The following is a 21041-nucleotide window of genomic DNA, read 5'->3' on the forward strand; positions in this document are numbered from 1 at the left end:
AAGTGCACCGGGAGTTTTGAAGTCTCTTAGCCGTCCCTAGTGCTACTTTCATTTGGATAAGTGGGTGTTCACTTGTTATCCAAGCTACAAAGTCTGTGTGGGAGCAGAACTATTGGCAGAAAGCAACACCATGAGAAGGTTGCCTTTACTTTCTCACTTAGTGTCTAAATTAATCCACGCTCAATAAAAATATAAATGCAACACTTCTGTTTTTGTTCCCAATTTTCACGGCTGAATTCCAAGATCTAAAACTTGTTCTACCAATTTCTCTTGAATATTGTTTACAAATCTGTTAGTCACTTAGCTTTTTTCGGAGATCCATCCACCTCAGAGGTGTGGCATATCGAGATGCTGGAGGTCAAGCTCATAAAGTCAACCATGGCTATACGAGTTGCTGATATTCTTCCTCTATTGAGCGCTACAGTCGTAGTGTTCCTTCCCACTCCCTTTTCCTCCAGGCAGGCCTTTCCAGCCGCCTCACAGGAGACAGATCGGTGTATTGTGTTTCGCCAGGCTTCTCCATTTCTGGCCAAGAAGGACCATTGAGATCGATTGATGTGACAGACACTAAGTGAGTCTTTGTATCTTTTCTTTGGTGCTCCTTGTCCTTGTGCCAGAGAGACAGCTCACCATATAATCAATCTTTGGCAGGCTATGATCCTCCATTCTGGAAACATGTACAGCCCAACAAAACGACATTCATTGCCTCCAAGCTGGCAACTTGTGATTGCTGGAATACTTCAACATTGCTTAGTTCTTCACCTCACAGGAGTTCAGAACTGTTGATGGCCAATACTCTAAAACGTACAGGCGGTGATTGCAGATAACCCAGGAGGATTCCAAGTACAACTTTTTTCTTTAGGTGCTCGCTGAGTTCTGTCTTGTTACTAGCAAAGTAAAAAAAAAAACCAAATGGGTTATTCTTGAGAATTCAAGTAGAGCTGAGCTTTGTGCAGAGTGATATTTTTTTCCAGATAAATCATTGGCACCTTGAATAGAAAGACATTTAATAAAGCTGCGTTTTATTATTGAGAGCTATGAGGGGAGGTTTAATAAGAGTCTATGCTCCCTATTGTACGTGAAGTATCACTCTGTGAGTGTATGTGTGTTTCAGACAGCAGGGAAAAGCTGTTGTGCGTATGTGTGTGTGTGTGTGTGTGTGTAAAAACGTGCTTCAGTTTTTATTCAGAATGTTAATATAAATGACCATGGCTAGAACACATTAATTTATTTTCCAGTACACATACAATAACGTGGAGGTGTAATTACACAAGAGTGAAGGGTATTCTTGGTGTGTGACAAACAGCGGCTGTTTTGCCATTGTGTATAACAGTAATAGTTTTTTTCTCTGCATTATGCATTCCATCTACATAATAAAAAAGGTTTTTGCATAGTTCAAAGTGAAATAAATGCATCTGAACTTAACTAAAATAGCATGTTCTGTCGTCAACCACAAACAATATAGGCACAAGAAAAGCTGTCCATATAGAAAACATTCATTTACTTTCACTTTCTACCGCTTATCCTGTTCAGGGTCACGTGAGCTGGAGCCTATTTCAGCTGACTTTGAGCGAGAGGCCCAGTCAAGCACTAAAAAAACAATATACACTCAAGTCTCCACGCATGTACGGGGGGGGGGGGCATGGCTCTGAGGCGGTCATGCCAAGCACGCTGACACGATACTGCCTTTACGCAATTTATGTAAGTAAACTATAGCAAAAAAACAATTACTGCAGATTTATCAATGTGATGTCAAAATTCCAAAATTGGCTCGAACCCCTAATAAAATGTACGAGTACCAGTAAATGATATTGTAAGATGGAATCAGAATCATGGTGTCAAAGTTTCACTCCACAGCAACTGTGGTGTGTTCAAGAGCTGTCAAACAAAGTGTTCTAAACTGAAGCAGAGAGGGAGCTTTTTGTTTCATTCTACTGCCGCTCATATCGATAAATACAGTAAACAACAATACATTGGTCATTTTCTATTCCATCTTTCCCTCATGAAAGATTCTATATTTAAACCAATTGATATGATGTGAATTGGTGATGCATTTCCTTTACGGACTGCATTTCCGTTCATTTCATCTCCTGCTGCTTCTTTCTCTTTTAGTCCAAGGTTGGTTGACACAGAATGATCCCTCACCTCACCTGGCTGCCCAGCAATGCTTTTAGGGGGATGCTGGAAGCCACTGCAGAGGCTTGATGAATATAAAAGGAAAGCAAAATAGAAAATGGATGACAAGGCAAAGTGAGCTAAAAGCTAAAACAGCAAGTAGCCATGCTGGACAGCTGAGCTTGCAAGGATAGAAATAAAAGCCAGCAGTGGAAGGGGGAAAGGGGAAAGTATGAAGTGACAGAAGATATATTCAAATTTAGTTTAGTTGGGAAGAGACAAGCCAGGAAATTCATTCATTCATTCATTCATTTTCTATCGCTTATCCTCATGAGGGTCGCGGAGGCGGGGTACACCCTGGACTGGTGGCCAGCCAATCACAGGGTACATATAGACAAACAACCATTCACATTCATACCTGTCGACAATTTGGAGTCCCCAATTAATTTAGGGTGGAACTGAACTTGGGTCTTCTCGCTGTGAGGCCTGCGCGCTAACCACTCCTACTTGACAACTTGGGTTTCACAAACTCATGGGTAAAATAATAAGAAATGCAATCACATTGGGTCAGCAGCAATATATTGAAAATGGTTAACCATTGCTGAGGCAATTAATTAAAAAAACAAAAAATTGTTTAACAAAGCGTACACATATTGATTATTAGTAAATTATTCTTACAGGCTTAAACACCTTTTATCATTCATCACACAACATTTTTTTTCCGTAAAAGGAGAGTCATGATAGCGTCTTCAAAAACGCTCAGATGCAGAAGATTGAGCTGAGGCCATCAAGGAAGGAAGGAAGGAAGGAAGGCCTCAACCCAGCACTTTGACACATGCCTAATGGCGGCTTCATCTCAATGGCTGCACACTGATTGCAGCATGGATCGGTGAACCCAGACCCAAAGGAAAAGTATCCATGATAAATTTGAATATTTGAAGAAGCCCTAAATCCACGGTCTTCACCCCAGACATTGTTAGGGTTACGCTTTTGCTTAAAGCATACGTTTGTTAATAAAATAAAATAACATTTTGAAAAAGGAGCAACATGGGCTCCGTGCTCATGATGCATGTTAATAAACGTACCTAAATGGTGTAACGACGATGGTTATCATCTTACTTTGGCTTGTCGGGTTCTCTGATTTGTGCTTAGTCAGTTTTGGTGAAGTAGTTTGTAAAATAAAATGCAACTTATACTCCAGTGTGACTTTTTTATATATGTTGTTTTCTAATTATTTATGCATTTTTGGCCTTGTGTGACTTATACTGCAGAGCGACTTATAGTCCAGAAAATACGGTATATTCACTACTATATACGATATAGTATACTAGTGGGTACCGTGGAGGCGAACCAGTGGGTGTTTACAACATGAATACAGCTTTAATAAAATGAATGAGAAATAGTGGCTATAGTAAACCACAAGTGTATGACAGTGTCATGCTAGGAGGGGATCAGCTGATCTATCGTAGCTGTCAGTCTTGATGAAATCAGGTCAGGTTTGTCAGAACACGCACCATGCCACACACGGAATTGATGATATTTTCTGAATGAAAATTCTATTGTATTGTAATTCTGTGTCCTCTGAGGAGAAATCCTTCTCCCTAAATGGATCCAAGTGATTTATTGAAAGTGTTTGTGTGAGTTCACGAGAATGTCTGGGAGTCTGGAACCCTTCGGCTTTATTTGATTAAGTTAGATGACTATCTGACAATGCTGGCATGTTGGAATAACCTCCTATCAGCTCTCATTGACCACACCCACCTGCAGTGCACTTCCTGTCTCGGTGACATTGTGAGACCGGATGTGTAAAATGACTTTGATGACATAAATATTGTAGTTTTGTAATATGTAGTTTAATGCTATTTTCTGTGTAATATCCCATTTGGGTTGACGCCACCTCATGTTGTGTGTTCTTGCATTTGGTTTAAAAAGGAAGTCCGAGTGTAGCAGAGACAAGAGGCCAGACTGCTGATGTCAACGCAGACAGGAGATAGCCTGTTTTATGGGCGCAGGGAAGGCTGGTGATGCCAAAACGCCCAACGCTGCTGATGCTGACGATAAGACTAACTCTTAATTTCATCAGCATCAGGAAGACACCAGATACCAAGTGACAGGCTCAGAGGGTGACCAGCGGTTCTTCTTCTTTTTTTTTTTTTTAATGAAATGTGCAACACACATACTTAAAATATGCAAAATATAATCCTATCATCTTCTATTTAAAGACATTTAAATAATAAATCCTGACCTGTTTTTGAACTGATGAACTAACTTGGTTCTCGCTTTGAGTCAGAACTTAATACCACTTAATTCACACGCTACACAGTACATGACGGACATCAAATACAGTAATAAAAACACAAAATACAAGAATTAATTGAAACTAATAACAAAAACACTAGTGTCATTTTCATAGGAGCAGATCTTTTTACCAGCTGTGTGCAGAAAGGGCAGTTGAGCTTGCCGATATGGTTTTGGGAGTGGTTCGTCTGACACTAGTCTCTCTAGTTTTTGTCATAAGGAGATTGTCGGTAGACCGAGAGTTGTCCTAACCTTTAATAACAGACCCGTTCTATTTATGCTTGTCATATTTTGCCAACTTTACATTCACCGGCTTACCGCAGATCATTTGTGACAATGTACTTAAAGATAAAGGACTTTTTAAACAGGAGTAGTATCGAGGCAAACTTAACGGTGATTGCGGCTGTTTTACTTCATGCTTTGGGCTTCCTGTCATGGGAGGAAATGGCTCGTGGCTCGAAATTATTTTGTTTTTTTAGGCTTTGTGTCCCAAAAAAATGCCAAATGCATGGCTCACCACTAACCTGGTAAGGAATTATTGTAACATGTTGGTGTAGAAAAGTCTTAAGAATGTATACTAGTTTTTCACCATAAATGAAACTGAATACACAGTTGAAAACCTTCTTTAGATTCCACTTATGAATCATGTGCAAGGATTGTTAATGAATTGCAAACATAATATATAATCCATGCAATATTTACAATTGGCATGTAGTGACAAGCCCCGCAGGCATATTTTCTGGTGCACGGCTGGAAGGTTGTACACTTTGTAGAGTTGTGGTCAAAAGTTGCCATGCACTCTTGGGCATGATTGTCATATTAATTATGTGCTCTTAATAAATCATTTGAATCGTTCTTTTGCTTGGGGGATAATTATCCATAGTGATAAAAACAAGAAATGGGCGATGTCATGTTTTGATTCATTTCGGATTGACCAGACATTTGACGACTGTTGCTGGCAGAATTATTTCTTTGAAATAGTCAACGAAAATTCTATAGTCTTGATGTTGGGGCATTTGGAGGGAATTTCCATCTTAATTTTAGTCTGCTTTAGCCATTCCGATATGTGAATTTGTGATCATTGGCCTCTGGAACACTCAATTATGGCCAACTTTTCATCCTCTACGGTATCTGTTAATTAGAGGCGATTTGGAAGAATCTGAACATGGTGCTCCTTTTATGATTCTATCCACTTTGCAGAGTCCAACGATACAACTACATGTAAAACAGTGCTAGCGCATGATGCTGCCACCGTACTCAACAGTTGGTTCAGTGTTCGCCTACTTTATACAGCCATGACCACACTCATGTATTTGGCCATGACTGTACTTTTTATAATGGTCACGCAGCCTCCATCTTTATCTTCTCTGACCATAAAATGTTTTGTATGGAGAGCCCTTGCCATGTCTATATTTACTGCAGCAAATTGCACCTTTCTTGGAAAGGCCATCGCTTCTTTTTCTTTTCTCCGGCATTGATGGAGGATTATTGAGCAAAAGCCCAGAATGAAATTACAGTCTATAAATTCCCCTCAAGAATGAAAGTGAAAGTTAAGCTTGTGTGTGCGTGTGCATGGGAGAAAGACTCAGAGAGAGCAAATGCATCTGTTGTGTGTTTGCCTATTTTCTTGGTATTTTTCCCATTTAAGTGTTCATACACTGATTGTGCTAAGTGAGGGTGTGTGTCCAGAAGGCATTTGAAGGCTGGGGTCCAGTACTGGACTGAAAGTGCTAATAGACTAAATATAAAGGTGTAATCATATCTAACAGCACATCAGTCCACTCAAATGTAACACTGGCTTCACTTAGGACTGCCATTGGTGTTCTATGTTTTCACTTCATGGCAGGCTTCAGCCTCTTTGGTTCCAGGGTTGTTCCTTAAAGGGGACCTATTATGCTCATTTTGTGCCTTTGTATTGAGTTGTGGGCTCCTGTAGAGCAGCTACACACAATAACCAGCACAGAAAGCTTTATAGTTCTTCCAGAATCTGCATTGCATTGATTTTGTGCTTTTTGCGAAAACTGTCTCTTTTAATGTTTTTTTTTTTTTTTTACACGAGAATACAACATTCTATCTACACTTACAGGTTAGCAAAGTGGAAAAAGCATAATAGGTCCTTTTTAAGGGCCACTGAGCGGCTATCACTATAGATGCCAACACCACTCTGTTGTTGTTGTTGAATGTATAATGTTCACAATTTAATATCTATTTCTAAAACTAATAGTCATTTCTCAAATCAACTAATAGCTCATGTGATAACTTTGCAACTGAGTCTCTCTGTTTATATTCTTTGTCTCCTAGGGTTGCAAGGACAAGATCCAAAATCTTTTCTGCATGGTTGAGTACTTTGGCTGTCTGCTGGCCTCCGTCTAGGAACAGCATGACACCAGAGTGAAGAAAAGGACCGGAAGGATCACCAGTGACCCTTCACATCTATTTAGCCATCTGTTCAGGAGCTTTCACTTTTCGAAATGCGGCATGACATCCGAAATCACCTGCACAATCACCGTGCTGTCTTGGAGGTTCATCACAAAGAACGCCATGCGGTGCGACTGAATTCTCCGTCTAAAAGTAGGTGAATATTTAATGCTTGTTAAATTTGCATGATTTCACTGCACGTTGTTTTTGTGGGCACACTGGCACAATTTTGGTTGGGACAAAATACAAGATACATCTTACAAATGTCCGTAATTAATCACTCTTGTCATTATGACTTATTTCATGTTGAATTCTTATCTGAAGTCTGAAAATGCTCCGTTCAAATGAGGTCTTTTTGGCAGACATCTCATCTCACCTTCATGCCAGGTGCTGATAACGCTTCCATCTGTCTCTGGTATGATACCATTACAGCAATAAATGTGTCACAATTTGTCTCAACATGCTATGTTTAAGTCTCGCAGCATAGACACCAATAAGGTCTCTGATAAATTTGAAATATGATCTTGACACGAGCCTAAACTTGATAACTGCATCTCAAATAGTTTTTACTTTCACGGGTTACCTTGTAGCTGTTGCACTTTTTTAATAGCAAGAATATATTGTGTACATTAACCCAGTTCAGTCCACCAGTTCCCCTTGGTCTCATTTTCGGAAAAGGATGGACAATACACATTTTTATGATTTGTTTGTGGCTGCATCATAAAATTGTCGACCTGAGAGTGACTTAATTCAGTACTAAAACCGCCGCACCTTCCCTTTTGTCTGAAAGACAGAGAGCCCTTTAATCTGTGCAGGGAGAAAAATGGGCTCGGCCGTGAGACACGAGAAGACTCCACAGATAAAAAAAAAAAAAGATAGTTTCTCTGCTGAGAATGCTTCACCTGGCCACTTATAACGACGAGCATCAGGACAATATATATAAATTAGGGGTGCTCCGATCGAACGGCCACTGCTCAATTAGTCCTTTCATTAGCATGAAAGGTGCTATTTTCAGTAGTGGTGCTAAGCTGATAGACGAGTCCTGGCTTTTTTTTTCTCCTCTCCGGGATGCCGAGGGCAACTGATTTGTGTGCATGTATGCCTACATGGTGGTAACCACTTGTCCACCGTGCGGCCCTACAACATATACACTGCAACTATGTGATTGATTGATTGTGATTGTGGTTGATTTCACTCATGAATGATCAGTATTACCACCATAAAACCCTGATTGGAATATATATATATGTGTATATATATATTTGAGATTTCAATGTCCACCTGTATTAATGCAGGTCACTGCATTTCCTGAAGACCAACACAAAACCCCCTGAGTCAACTGTTCAGGCATCCTTCTATTTCCGAGTCAGTTGTCCGTGAAGCGATACTAACAAGCAGGGATGGTTTTGAAATTGTTCTGGCTTTCATGATATAAACGACCATGAATTATTCTCCAGTGCTGCGGCTTGCATTTCTGTCTCCTTCAGCGTGCTCTCACTGTGCTGTCATTGGCAGCTTTTTAGTCACTGTTCCTGCAATAATGGGGCGCGTTCACGTTTCCATCAGTCAGTCAAGGCCGTGATGTCGCAATGGCAGCTGAAGTGGTATGGCACCCCTCCACCCCCCCACCCCATCCCAGACAAACTACATTGTCGGTGAAGATGAAAGTATAGAGAGGTGATTATTTCTTGGACAAAAGTATTCATAGCACTTTCCTTTTCCCGCATTTTATGTTACAGCATTATTCCAAAATGTAATACCATCTTATCAATACCAATATCGTCTAATTTTTAAGAAATCTCATGTGCCTTTGCCATGAAGTTACAAATATGTAGTGGAACATACAGAAGAAAGCTTGTTTACAATCTTCTAAATGAGTTTATCATTATTTTTTATTTTATTATATCACGTTTTTGGTTCACTGTGTTGTTAGCTTGGCTTTGGTCATTTCCACCTCCACTGCTCTACTTATTTCGGATGTTCTTATTGTATTTTTGGGACACTTGCTGTTAACTTTTATTCTTCTATTGTTGCACTTTGAGATCATTCATTTGATGTAAAGTACATTATAAATTAAACGTATTTTATTATTATAAGTAGAGCCTTTTAGACATGACATTATCTGTCAATACAAGCGTTACTGAGTGTTCTTTTTCACTGACATAAGTGAGCCATCACATTAGAAACACTGAGGAGGTGCCTCAGTATGACTCAAACATGTCAACACCACCAGACTACTGAATATCATGTACGTCAACAAGGTGATGGGTGTGCCAAGTTAGTCATAAAATCAAAACAATGAGGCAAGAAACAGATATTCAATGCAACTTTAACTTTAGAGTGTGCAATTATATTTAAGGATGTGATATATTCTTCATACTGTACCTCATATTCATTCCCCGTACAGCCAAAAGGGGGCAGCATAGTGGCGCTTTTCAGGCAGAAGAATCCCCCCATGCTCTTCTTCCCTTCTAACACTCCTGATGTTTTTTCCTACTTTCATTTATTTTGTGGCAACAACTATTAGAATTCAAATGTAACAGTAACATGTCTCCTCTCCGTGGTCTGAGTGGGTCCGCCTGTGCTGGAATGTGGTGCTGAAGAACAGCGCCCTCCATGCGTGGGTGAAGATGCCCAGTGTTGCTGAGCCTGGAAAGTGGATGTAGTGGATGTCCAAGAACCTACCCCGTTCTTATTGTGTATTCTTCTGTGGAGTCTTTTTAGTTGGTTTGGATGAGAACCCACACAAGACCTGAGGGGGGCGGGTGAGAGGAGGAGGAGGAGGAGGAAGAAGAGGAGGAGGCGCATTCATCCACCGGGAAAAGTGGAGGTGATCTGTCACATGAGCGGAGTCCCCCCCCTTCCTCATATCCTCTTCCTCATCCTCTCTTCATCCCGGAAGGTCCGTTCTGTGGTGCGAGGACATCAACCAACCCTCTCAACCCCTCACCCGGTTCCTCCCCTCCCTTCGCCTCTCGGTGAGGAGAAGCAAGCAAAAGAAGTGACTCAAGCTTTAAAAGCTTTACTATCATCCTGCAAGGACATGTTGTATTTTTGGTATATTTGATTTTTTTTCCACTCCAGTGGATGGACCCTAATTTGTGGATGGTGGAAGTAAAGTAGCAACCAGACTGAGTGAAACAAACGGAACTTGTGGCGTGTCGTGTCCAAACATGTCTTATTGGAGTGACCTGCTGAGAGACATCACCGCCCATCTTTGCGTAAAAAAACACTTTTGTGCGAACTTGCACATATTTTGTGCAGCGGTCGTCTGTTTTAATCCTTGACTGACTTTTGGACATTTATTTTTGTCTTTTGAACAACTTGGATTTGCGTGGAATATAACAGAAGTGGCGATACTCATTGAAGTTATCGATCCATGAATCGGCAGCGTATGCCTTCACTGACTCCAGATATTGACTGGTTAGCTGTGAGCAAGTAGGGATGCACTGATGAACATTGCTAGAACACTGATCAAGTTATGTATTCGAACAAATCCACGCATCCGGCTGCTTGTGATAATGAAGTGAAATGATTGTGTACAAACCACTCGTGTGCGTTTTTGGAATGCGTAAAAGTGAAGCGCGGACGGAGAAGTACTAACCTGGCTCCGTGATTGATCAAATTACATATTTTGAACATTTCCGACTGCTGATTTTTGGCAGAGGACGAGGGGAGCCGATCTCCTGGAGGGAAAACTTGCCTGCAGCGGCGATGAGAGGAAAAAGGTTGGATTATTTGAACACTAGAACATTTTCACCGGGTCAAGCTTCTATCACTGGCATCGCTTTGGATACCGGACTAGAAGCTCTCAGAGAGCAGGTAAGAGGTGCCATTGTCCAAATTTACGCAGGGCTCATATGCGGGATACTTGACAAGGTGTGTGGGAGGGAGCGAGTGGAAGAGGGAGCATTCGTGATTTTACGCACGCATGATAAAGGAATCATGAGTGACAGTTTGTGTTGCAAGGATTGTCAACAAAAACATTGATATGGTTTCTTATGACTGTTTTAGTTCCCATCCATCCAGCTTCTGTGCTGCTTATCCCCACTGGGGTTGCGGGTTTTGGAGCCTATCCCTGCTGACTTTGGGCAGGGTACCCTGGACTGGTGGCAAGTCCATCACAGGGCACATATAGACAAGCATTCACATTGGGAATGTGGGAGGAAGCAGGGGTACCCGCAGAAAACCCACGCAGGCACAGAAAGAGTGCAGTTTTAGTTGAGTGACTCATTTTGAGCTGTGTGTGTAAGGCGGGTGCCTACAGCCGGACATCAAGGCTAGTTGGACAAGGCAATGATGATCAGCTTCATTTAACTTGTGTCCATCTATATTTATTATGATTTATTACTATTTTCTGATTTGTTGCATGTTAACTGAAATAAACCCAGCAACAGAAACAAAGCACCTTTGGGTGAAAGGACGCTTCTTCTGAATCCACTGTATAATTTTACCATTTGTTCAAGTGTCCCAAAATACAGGCGCTGTTTGTCTGAGTGCTTTACAGCCCAGCAGGTGTTTTCTCTTCCTCCACCCCCCCCCCCCCCCCCTCTTCTATGTCCTCTTCTCTTGCAAGGAGAACACAGAACAGAACGTGTGTGTTGGTTATGTAAAGATGGCTTTGGAAGAGAGGGAGACAGATGCGTGTTGTCCAAATTGTGTGAGGCCGCTCCAGCCGCACTCGGGCAGGGATTCCATGTGTTTTGCAATGGTGGCTGCTTAGCAATAAGGCACAAGCTGATTATCAGGGTGGAACAATTCTTAGTGTGTGTGTATGTGTGTGTGTGTGTGTGCAGGTCCTCTGTCTATGTCCAAGTTCCGTTCCTTTAATGTAAGTGGAGTTTTAGTGTGAATTATACACCGACCCTTCTGATGGCATCTTGAGCCTACAGTCGTCTCTCTTTTATAGCAGTTAATTGGTTGCAGACCCGACCGCGCTAATTTAATTTCCGTGTCTCCTGATTTATAGTAGGAGTTAAGTTGGTTGACATTCTGTATTTAAACTTGCAAACATACAAAGGCCTCAATCTCAGCAGCGAGCTAGCGATGACACGGGAGACATGGCAGGGCAGCATCAAGAAGATTGACTGACAATGGTCTACAACCAGTCAGGATGCAGATGACAGATGGGAGAGGGAAGAGAGACACTCAACTTCCCACAGTGCAATTCTTCTTAAAGGGCCAGGATCTGCCTTTAACAAATTTATACCAAAAAAAGGTTAACCACGTTAGAGCAAAGGAACACTGTAGTTCTAAACCTTTTTATTACTTTCTAAGTACAGTTTGAAACATTTTTAGAGCCCTATAGACATGAAATAACACACTTAGTCACCTTTACATGCCCATTAGTCATTGTTTACATCACATTGCGCAACTATTTTGCTGTATGAGTGTGGGGATCGTACGAGGCTCGTGCAGCCCACTCAGTTCGATTGCAAGATGGGCGTACCCGCTTCCTATGGTACCTATGGCTATCATGGTGGGGAAAAGCAGAGTGTTAACCGGGACTAGCTGCCTGCCGTGGCGGGTAAGGTACATTAATGTTGGCTACGTTATGTGACCTGTCGGCAGACCCCGTGTGTACAGCTGGCAACGTCCCCCTCTATGGGAGAAGCTGCTACCCTGGCCGGGCAATGGGGTCACGCACCCTGTGTCTGTGCAACCTGGCTACGTACGGGTTTTCCTGTGAGCCTAAAAGTCGTAGTTACCATCGCAACAGTTTTGAACAGATTTTCATACAGCAACTAACAATTACATTAAAACACTTGGCTGCCATAAGTAAATTAATTCTCTTCTGCGATGGCTTCTATTTCTCCCGAAAGACATGTTCCATTTGACACAAAAGTGTGTTTGAACAATTTCAGAGTGCATTTTGATCAAAGTCATGCCATACAATGAAAATGAATGATGATACGCTCATGTAAAACCGTGACGTTTTATGTCATGCTTGAGGAAACGATCAAAGCCTCTTTCATATTTTGTCACAGGAAGGTCTCAAAATGATCAATGGCATTTTGGGCAGAGGCAGGTTGGCATTTGGCCTGGGGAGGGGGGGGGGGGGGTAGCTGAATATTGAATACCTCTCCTCATATGGCGCTAACATTATTTTTAGTCTGTATGACATATAACATCACATTGTTTACCAATACAAATAGACGGAGTGAACATTGAGAAGGTGAACGAAAATACCTTTTCTGAAAATCTCAGCTGGAAATCTCATATAAAAAAATATGCAACAAAAGATGGCAAGAAATATTTCAATACTGAATAAATTAAAGTTTCTTATATAAAATGTATTGACACTCACCGCTGATTGACAGCATAAGCTGGCCAGCGACTTTTCAACCAAGTGCTTCAGTGGCCAGCACACAAATATGGTGCATTCAAGGACCACCAAAAGAAGTGGGAAATCTCTATGCTTAAAGAAAAAAACCTTGTCAGGGAAGCATAAGGACATGAACATGTAAAAATGGTGGGCTTTCTAGCAGTGCTACATTGTATGTACATGTTAGCTGTGTTATCACGTAAATATAATACAATATTAATAATGTAAATTTATATCTTGGATATGAATAAAACATCCAGATAGCTATGAATCTGAATTATCACCGAGCTATGGTGAATGATGAGGGAAGAACTGCTTAATTCCACAGTACAAGGTAATGGGTATTCATGAGTGAGGTTGATGTTTGCATGCAGACTGTACTGCAGTTAGTACTTCAAAATCTTGTTGCAGCAAATGCTACTGCGAGTAACCGTGTCTAGAACTGTTATGGCGCCTGTAGGTCAGTTCACAGCGGAGGACAAGCTGAGCTCAGAATGAAGCCCTGCAGCTGATAAGGATTTGGTGATTCAGTATCTTGCTTTCACTCAGAAGGGTGGCTGTCTGCTGACAAAGGCTTTGAACCGGGAACCCTGGGTTGAAGGTTGCTGTATTTCACATGAACGCGAAGAGCTGATTCATTGTCAACGCTATTTTTATTTAGCTTTTCCACTTGTCGCTGTTAAGTCGACCTACAGTGTTGTGGGTGTAAAGGCACCAGCGGCGCAGTAAGAACAGGGTGGAGGTGCCGTTTAATGCTGTCCAGCTTTAACGCCTCGTGTTACTCATGGCATCCCTGACAGGAGACAGGCTCCATCGTGGTGTTAGCCATCTTGGCGGGCACAGTGTCTGGACGGCAGCTATTAATTGTCCTTGTCTTCCTCGTTCTGGTCACAGGCCTCTTTCCCAATTCGCTTGACAAAAGAGGAAATATGCTTAAATGACTTTGCATCCCAGAGTGAGAGGACATATTTCATCTGCATCCAGGGTGGAAGAAGTTGAGGAAACCTTGGCAACGGAGCAGAACACCAAAGTATTTTATCCTGCTGTCGGCTGTTTCAAGTGTTTTTAAGCTATAAAATGTACCTTGCATTTCCAGCTGTCTTCCTATACAGCCTTCAGAAGTCAACATTGTCTTACATTAGTTGTGTGGAGTTAATTTCATATGCAGCAGTTTGGAATATTTAAATAGTAAGCCCCTTACGAGTCAAGCAGAAACATTTTAGGAGACTTAAAAGGAAAATTGCTTCAAGGTATCCATTTAGAAAGATGTGGGGCGTTGTTGATGGTCTTCATTTCATCATGGTCATCTGATACAGTAAATAGGATTATGGCTGAAGAAGAAATAGAAGGATTTGAAGTATAGCCAACATAAGATCAGAGGTAGAAGAGGTCAATTGCAGGGCATTATATTTTGAAGGCAATCTTCGTCGTACAGTATATATGTATATATAGGAAAAGTATCTATACATATATCTATGTGTGTATTTATTATGGCAATATCAAGTGGAATATCTGGTCTTATTTGCAATTTTTATGTTATTTAATAAATTCCTCCAAAATGGACTTTCACGTATTGATAATCATTTTATTGTATAATAATAGCATGTAGTCCCCACAGTGTCTGCTGAGGAAATATTTGTCCCTTGGACAAATCTAGTGATATCATGCATAATCTAAGTAAAGTATACAAGAACTGCAAAGATCTGCACTCTCTTTTCAGGGCTGGCCCCATCCTCTTCATCACCGTGACTCTCCAGTACACCCCTCAGCAAATCTACCCGTGTCTGTAGCCTCTCCTTTGTTGACGTAACGTGGTCTGACAGGCTAGTCCCTATGGATTCTGATCAAATGGAGTAATAGTGTACACAGCAGCAACAGTGCAGTGCCGGCCTGCTAAAACAGCAGCCGTAATATGGCAAAGATCAGCATCTTGCAAAACTGATTCGACATGTTTCTGTGCTGATTCTACTTCATTACCCAGGAAAAAAACCCACAAAACAACAACAAATATGTAGGAGATTTCTTAAAGTGCACCGACACTAGAGGTTTTAGAATATATTGTAACAAAACATTGCAAATATGTGTTGTTAAAATGTTTTAGGAGTGCATAAAACATGATTTATTTTGCTATAAGCTTTTATGTTTGCATTTGTGTAGGAGACATTTGCAGGTTTGCATACACCTGACTGACACTGACAAATGGCAAACAGTGCGTGTAAATGTATGTATTCCCAATGGTGCACCTGCCTTGCAAGGTTTACTAAAAAAATAAAAATGGGCAAACAAGTAATCACGTGAATGTTTGCCCTGTTTTGTCCGAACAAAATGAAGCTCAAAGTATTGTTGCTTCCTGTTGTTGCTCCGATTGGCGTATTAAAGGTATCTGTTTGACTTTAATTATAATATAATGAATCTTTTATCACAGTGCAGTCGCCGTATTAAAGCATTGAGCCTCAGCAAGTTTTAATCTCAACACATGCTGTATTTTATATTTGGCACAGAAGTTAAGGCAAACTAAGTTAGTTGGCTTCTGACTTGACTTTTACTTTGATGAAAGTCATCATCATCTCAACCCCAGATTGCAGGGGTGTGCTATCTGGAAGGTCAGAATCAATCATCAGTTTGACATGATTTGACACACAAAGGAACAGAATGTGAGCATGTGATAGCTTTACTTTTATCTGTTCAATCCATGGATATCTGTAGCTAACACACGTCTACCACTGAACAGTTGTTTTTTAGTGTTTTACAAGAGGAGTGACCAATATAGGCTTGGGGAGGAAATGGGTTACACTAAGACTAACCACTTGTGATCAAAGTTTAGGTCTACAAATCAGTGTTTTTGAACATGGCGGCTCTAGCACCATGACACTGGATGGTTTCTCTGCATTCTATAGATACTGAGAGAGCTGCTTCATTCCCTGTTTGCCTCCAGTGATTCTTGTTGTGACCACATTTTGCTTTTTGTTCAATCCTCCTTAACGATATTTTATGAATTTTTCCAACCTTCGTGTCTTGCCTCATTGTTCCGTCCCAGCAGCTCTTTTGGCAGGAACGTCACTCGGTTTGCAAGATAAGGGGGTGCTTAGGGCCCATTTATGGCACCAGCATATCTGGCTCACGCTGTTCCCTGCCTTCTACAGAAGACTGCGTGTCTTTCCTTTCCCGAGTGGGCAGGATATAAAAAAACAGCCAGAATATCACATTTTCTTCCACTAGTAAATATAGTAACCATTACATGACATTAAAGGGGACCTATTATACTTCGGTAGAGCAGCTACACACAATAACCTGCACAGAAAGCTTTCTAGATCTTTCAGAATCTGCACCCATTCCAGCTGTATTTCTGTGGATTTTTAATACTGTCTTTATTTATTTATTTATTTATTTTAATAAAGTCAGCTTCATAGTCCAAATGGTTGCATCCAAATGACAATGGAAGGCAGGGGGAAAAAAGAGGCTCTGTCATCAACATTTAAAGATGCTAGTAGTTCTTGCACCTGTACAAAAGTCTGTAAAGCTGGACAGTTTTCAGAGTCGTCGTCAGTTGGCAGCATATCATCATTTGTTGCTTGTATCCATCTAAAATCAAGCTTTATTTAGGAAGGTCATTATTTTGTCAGCAGGAACTGTCGTGTGCGGCTCGTTACAAATACAGCAAAATCTGAATCACCGGGGATTAAAGTTGTCACAGCCAGTTTTAGTTGGTTTCACATCAACAGCGGAGGAGTTGTAGCCAACAGGCACGACACAGTCATTGCCGGTTAAGTGCCAGTTGTTAGTCTGTTGACTTACGCATAAATCAAACTGACATAAAAGCTCAAATAGTCTGTGTTTCAAGCTTCCAATTTTTCTAGCTTTGGTCTTTGATTTCCCATACATAATAATACACAACACTTTAAGACGCACAATATAAGAGGTGTAAATGCTCTGCCAAACAGCCAATGACATGGTGTAGGTGCAGTATTTATACACAGTAGTACCTATTGACAGTTTTTACAAAGACGCCTCATTCATTCACACAATAAGGGTATTGGAGGCTGACATGGGTGAAAAGTAACTGGCTCATCTTCAGTACAGTATCTTGCTCAACGGGTAAGTGGAGATACTGACTAGTTTCTAGACCGGGGGGGGCAAACCTATTGACTCACAGGCCACATTGGATTAAAACATGTGGGGGCTGTCTATACATACTAGCAACCAAGCAAAAATACGACGATCACGGTAAAGTGTTGGGAGAAAGAGTACCAGAAGCCACCCAGCATGCCTTGCGGCAGGAGTGTGTATTGTGCTTATTGTGCTATTGGCATGCCTACATGGTGCAGTCGGTAGGTTATTTTTTGCGTTGACGTGTTGTTTGGATATTTTTTGTACAAGCTACAGATTGTATCTGACTGATGACGACTCAAGTGTGCCACAATAGAAGCCAAAGTGATGTTGCCAAAGGTTTAAAATAAGGAGTAAGAACATGTTTGGTGGGCCTGATATGGCCCACGGGCTGCAGTTTGCCAACCCCTGTTTAAAACTGTAGTGGTGAGGATTTGATACCAAGAAAATACAAGGTCAATTTGAATTTTTTTAATAGAATATAAGTCATGCAATAATATCAATTATTCCATTTTATTGCATCAAGTTGTTTGAGCAAAGATGGTATATATCAATATTTTACTAGACACCCACTCTACAGCTCAGCCAACCCCCCCACCCATCTGAACATTTGCATATTTCTCTCAAATACATAATTTTCAGTTTATTGTGATTTGTAATGTAAATGAATGAATTCTTGCACGTTGGATGCTCGCTATGTTTCTTCTTGAAGACAGCCCTACCCCCCCACCCCCCACCCCCCGCCCCGTGTATCTATGTGTAGGTGTGTGCATGGGGCTTTAAAACGTTCAGTTAACCTCTTTGTCCTCGGAGGAATCTCTTTTTCAGTCGCCTCAGCACACACAAAATAGAAACCCTGTTTGGATGCGCGCCTGCGAAAATAAGAAACAATGGAGGCCTCTTCTCTCCCCTGCATCCTGTTCTCCAATTCTTTCTCCTTCCCTCGTTCCTTCCCTCTCCTCCTTCTCTCTTTCCATTTATCTCTGTCAGCCTCTGTTCATAGTGGCCGGGGCTTTATTAATGGAGAGAAGAAGAGAAAGAGAACATCGTTTCTGGTTCCAGTAGACCGAGTGCAAACTCTTGAGAGATTCATTCCGGTTCTATGGATGATGGAGGAAAAAAAAGAAGTCATTTGTAAATGTCAGCGATATAGTTGTGAAAGAAAAACAAGGAATTTGGAAAACAGGTTGAAGTGTGCGGTTGCAGCTGGAACATTATCATGCTGAACAGCACCTCCTTTTGGACCAGCCAGTCCACAGTGGTGCGGCCTCTGCTCTGTTACAGTCTGAATAAGCCGAGAAGATGCTGTCCTTTCTTGCCAGAAGTTGCTCACTGTTCTCATAGGGCTTTCCATTTGATGTTTTTCCAAGGTGGAAGGTCTCAGGTTAGCAAGTGGCACATGAAAATGCGTGTCTCCGACCATGAAAATGTGATTGTCGGGCTCTTTTGAGGATTGGGCTACATACAAAAGGCGGTTTATTCCCCTTTCATTTGTATCTTCTTCCTTTACACGGCGTGTACCCTATTTTGTCAACTCACTGGGGTTCATTTTGTTTTGCAGAAAGTCGATTTGTGACTGTGACACAAACCCAAACAAAAGCGATGCTGGCAACTGAGCTCCAACTTGTTTATGTCAACATTCATCGAATCTAAACTGCAGATAGATGGTCTTTACAAGCAAACACGCTGTAGTGAGGTAATAGCTTCAATCCCACCTCCCCTCGTAGATAGATTCCTGAGAATATGACACACAAAGAGAAACGAGGCCGCTTGTAATTAAGTTCTACATGTGCAAATCTATTTGTGAAGCATTGCTTATGAGATCCGCTGTATAATCACATAGCCCCAAAAGGGAGAGACTGCTTACTTAGCATTTAAATTGGTTCCTTCCCCCCCTGCAAATGTTTGTGTGTCTGTGTGGAGCACAAATATTGCGCCACACCGTCTCCCTGTGTGAAGTCGGATGCTATGTTTCCATACATGTGTGAAAAGACTTGTTTTCACAATAATATATTGCGTATGTGTGTGAGCAATAAATCTGGCCTCTACATTATTTCTTCAGACTCCCAGTGGACTATTGTAGTGTCAATAGAGCAGCTTTTAAAACGGGTGCAGAGGGAATATTATGGAAAATTTAAGTGTGTGTGTGAATGTGTGTGTGTGTGTGTGTGTGTGTATGTATGGGGGGGGGGCGTGACAAAGTCTAAATATTGCTTTCACGACAAGGCTTTTAGGGATAAATTCACATTAGTTGAATATCCGTGGAGGCAGAAGAAATCGTCACGTTGGTGGTTTTGTGTGTCTATCTGAGCACTCGGTGTTCCCGCTGGGGATATTTGGAAGGCGGCGTTATTATTGAAATGAAATGTAATGTCAACTCCTGCCCTGGAGCTTATCTAGTTTACCTGCGCTGAGGGATTTGGACCCCTAAAACGTCTCAATTGTTCTCTTCTGTTCTCTCAAGGTTTGTTTAACCGAATCGCAACACTGAGGTGTCTATTTTCCCATTTGTGTTTAAGGGCTCTATTTTCGTGGCGTAGCGTTGCCCATTCCGTGCAGTGGTAATTTGGTCCATCGTACAACTGTGCCAAGATGGCCGTGGTGGCGCACTAGGGGGAGGTGTCCGCATTGTGTCGCAAGTGAACAATGGCAATTATTGTTTCGATTTAAAATCATAGGAGAACATCAAGAGTTTGGAGGGTAGGGGGCAGTCGTGTGTGATAAATAGGGGGGTTTTGTGCCATTCGCTGGTGGTCCCGGGACTTATCACCAAAGAAAAGTGATTTGTAATTCTTATTTTCATAAAGGCTGGGGTGGGGCACAATCTGCCATCAAGTGTAAGAGTTAGCATGCAATGATAGCGGTAGTAGAAGCGAACACTGGCATGATAACATACTGAGCAACACGTGCATAAACAAACAGAGGCATACCGTACACGTAGGACTGTGCATTGCAATTTATACTCACATTGAGGTTGCCATCAACTAGCAATAAAATGAATGTGGGTTATATCAGCTGGTATTTAAATGGAAATTACCATGAACACATTCACCTTTCACCTCTGAAACAGAGTCGGTTTGTTGTTTGGTACACACGACTGAAGTAGTTGGTGTATGTGTGCATTAAACATTCCCCTTCCTGCGAGTCAGTGAAATGTCCTGTGTCGTGTTTGTGTGTGTGTGTTTGTGTGGTATTGCCTTCTTGTTTCAACCGTCTGTGAAAGGGTCAAAGGACAGATTACACTCCACCGATTAACTCTGCAGTTTGCTTGTTATGGGCATCAGGATGCCTTTGCCAACTTGACTCAGGTCTTCGCCAAGTGTGTTATAGCCCCTGTGCATTGGACAAGCTGCAGACATGCGATAATGGACTAGCTGTTCATTTTTTTGAAGGATTGGAAAGTTATCACTGTCTGTGAGAGTGACTATTTATTATTAAAACATATTTTTTCTTTGTACAATCAAGCAATCTGTTTTCCCAATGTGTCAGTTTGCAACATTGTATGTGTATGTGCGCACACATGGTGGGCATGCCTCTGCAGGAAATGTGCAGTGGTTGCCAAACTGAATCTTCCGTTCAATTACCAATCAAAACTAATATGTTAAAATGTCAATAGATTCCATTGACAACAGTTTGCCACAGGCTATGCTAATGCTAATTAATGCCAGCAGGTTGGATCAAACTCATTATCGTTAGGCATCGTCATATTCCCTTGGCCTGTGCCTTGCATCAACTATATAGCAAACTAAAGTTATCTGAACTTTTTGGGGGAATTTTG

At 41.5% G+C, this 21041-nt stretch overlaps 1 protein-coding gene across 7 annotated transcripts in view; it reads left to right on the forward strand.

The window, feature by feature from the left end:
* il1rapl2 (interleukin 1 receptor accessory protein-like 2) overlaps nt 1-21041 on the forward strand; it is a 203688-nt gene that overhangs the window by 16479 nt on the left and 166168 nt on the right. For 2 of the 7 annotated variants that reach the window (XM_058062860.1, XM_058062863.1), the window contains exon 3: nt 6715-6984. Coding sequence is in view for 3 of the 7 variants with exons in the window: in XM_058062859.1 (XP_057918842.1) it covers nt 10546-10653 (108 nt within the window). In the remaining 4 variants the exon portion in view is untranslated. Of the gene's footprint in view, nt 1-6714; nt 6989-9589; nt 10654-21041 lie in introns of those variants that run through there. The other 5 variants (XR_009120848.1, XM_058062857.1, XM_058062861.1 and 2 more) reach the window with 4 other exon arrangements.

The sequence above is a fragment of the Doryrhamphus excisus genome, chromosome 23 (assembly GCF_030265055.1).
Source record: "Doryrhamphus excisus isolate RoL2022-K1 chromosome 23, RoL_Dexc_1.0, whole genome shotgun sequence".
Lineage (NCBI taxonomy): Eukaryota > Metazoa > Chordata > Actinopteri > Syngnathiformes > Syngnathidae > Doryrhamphus > Doryrhamphus excisus.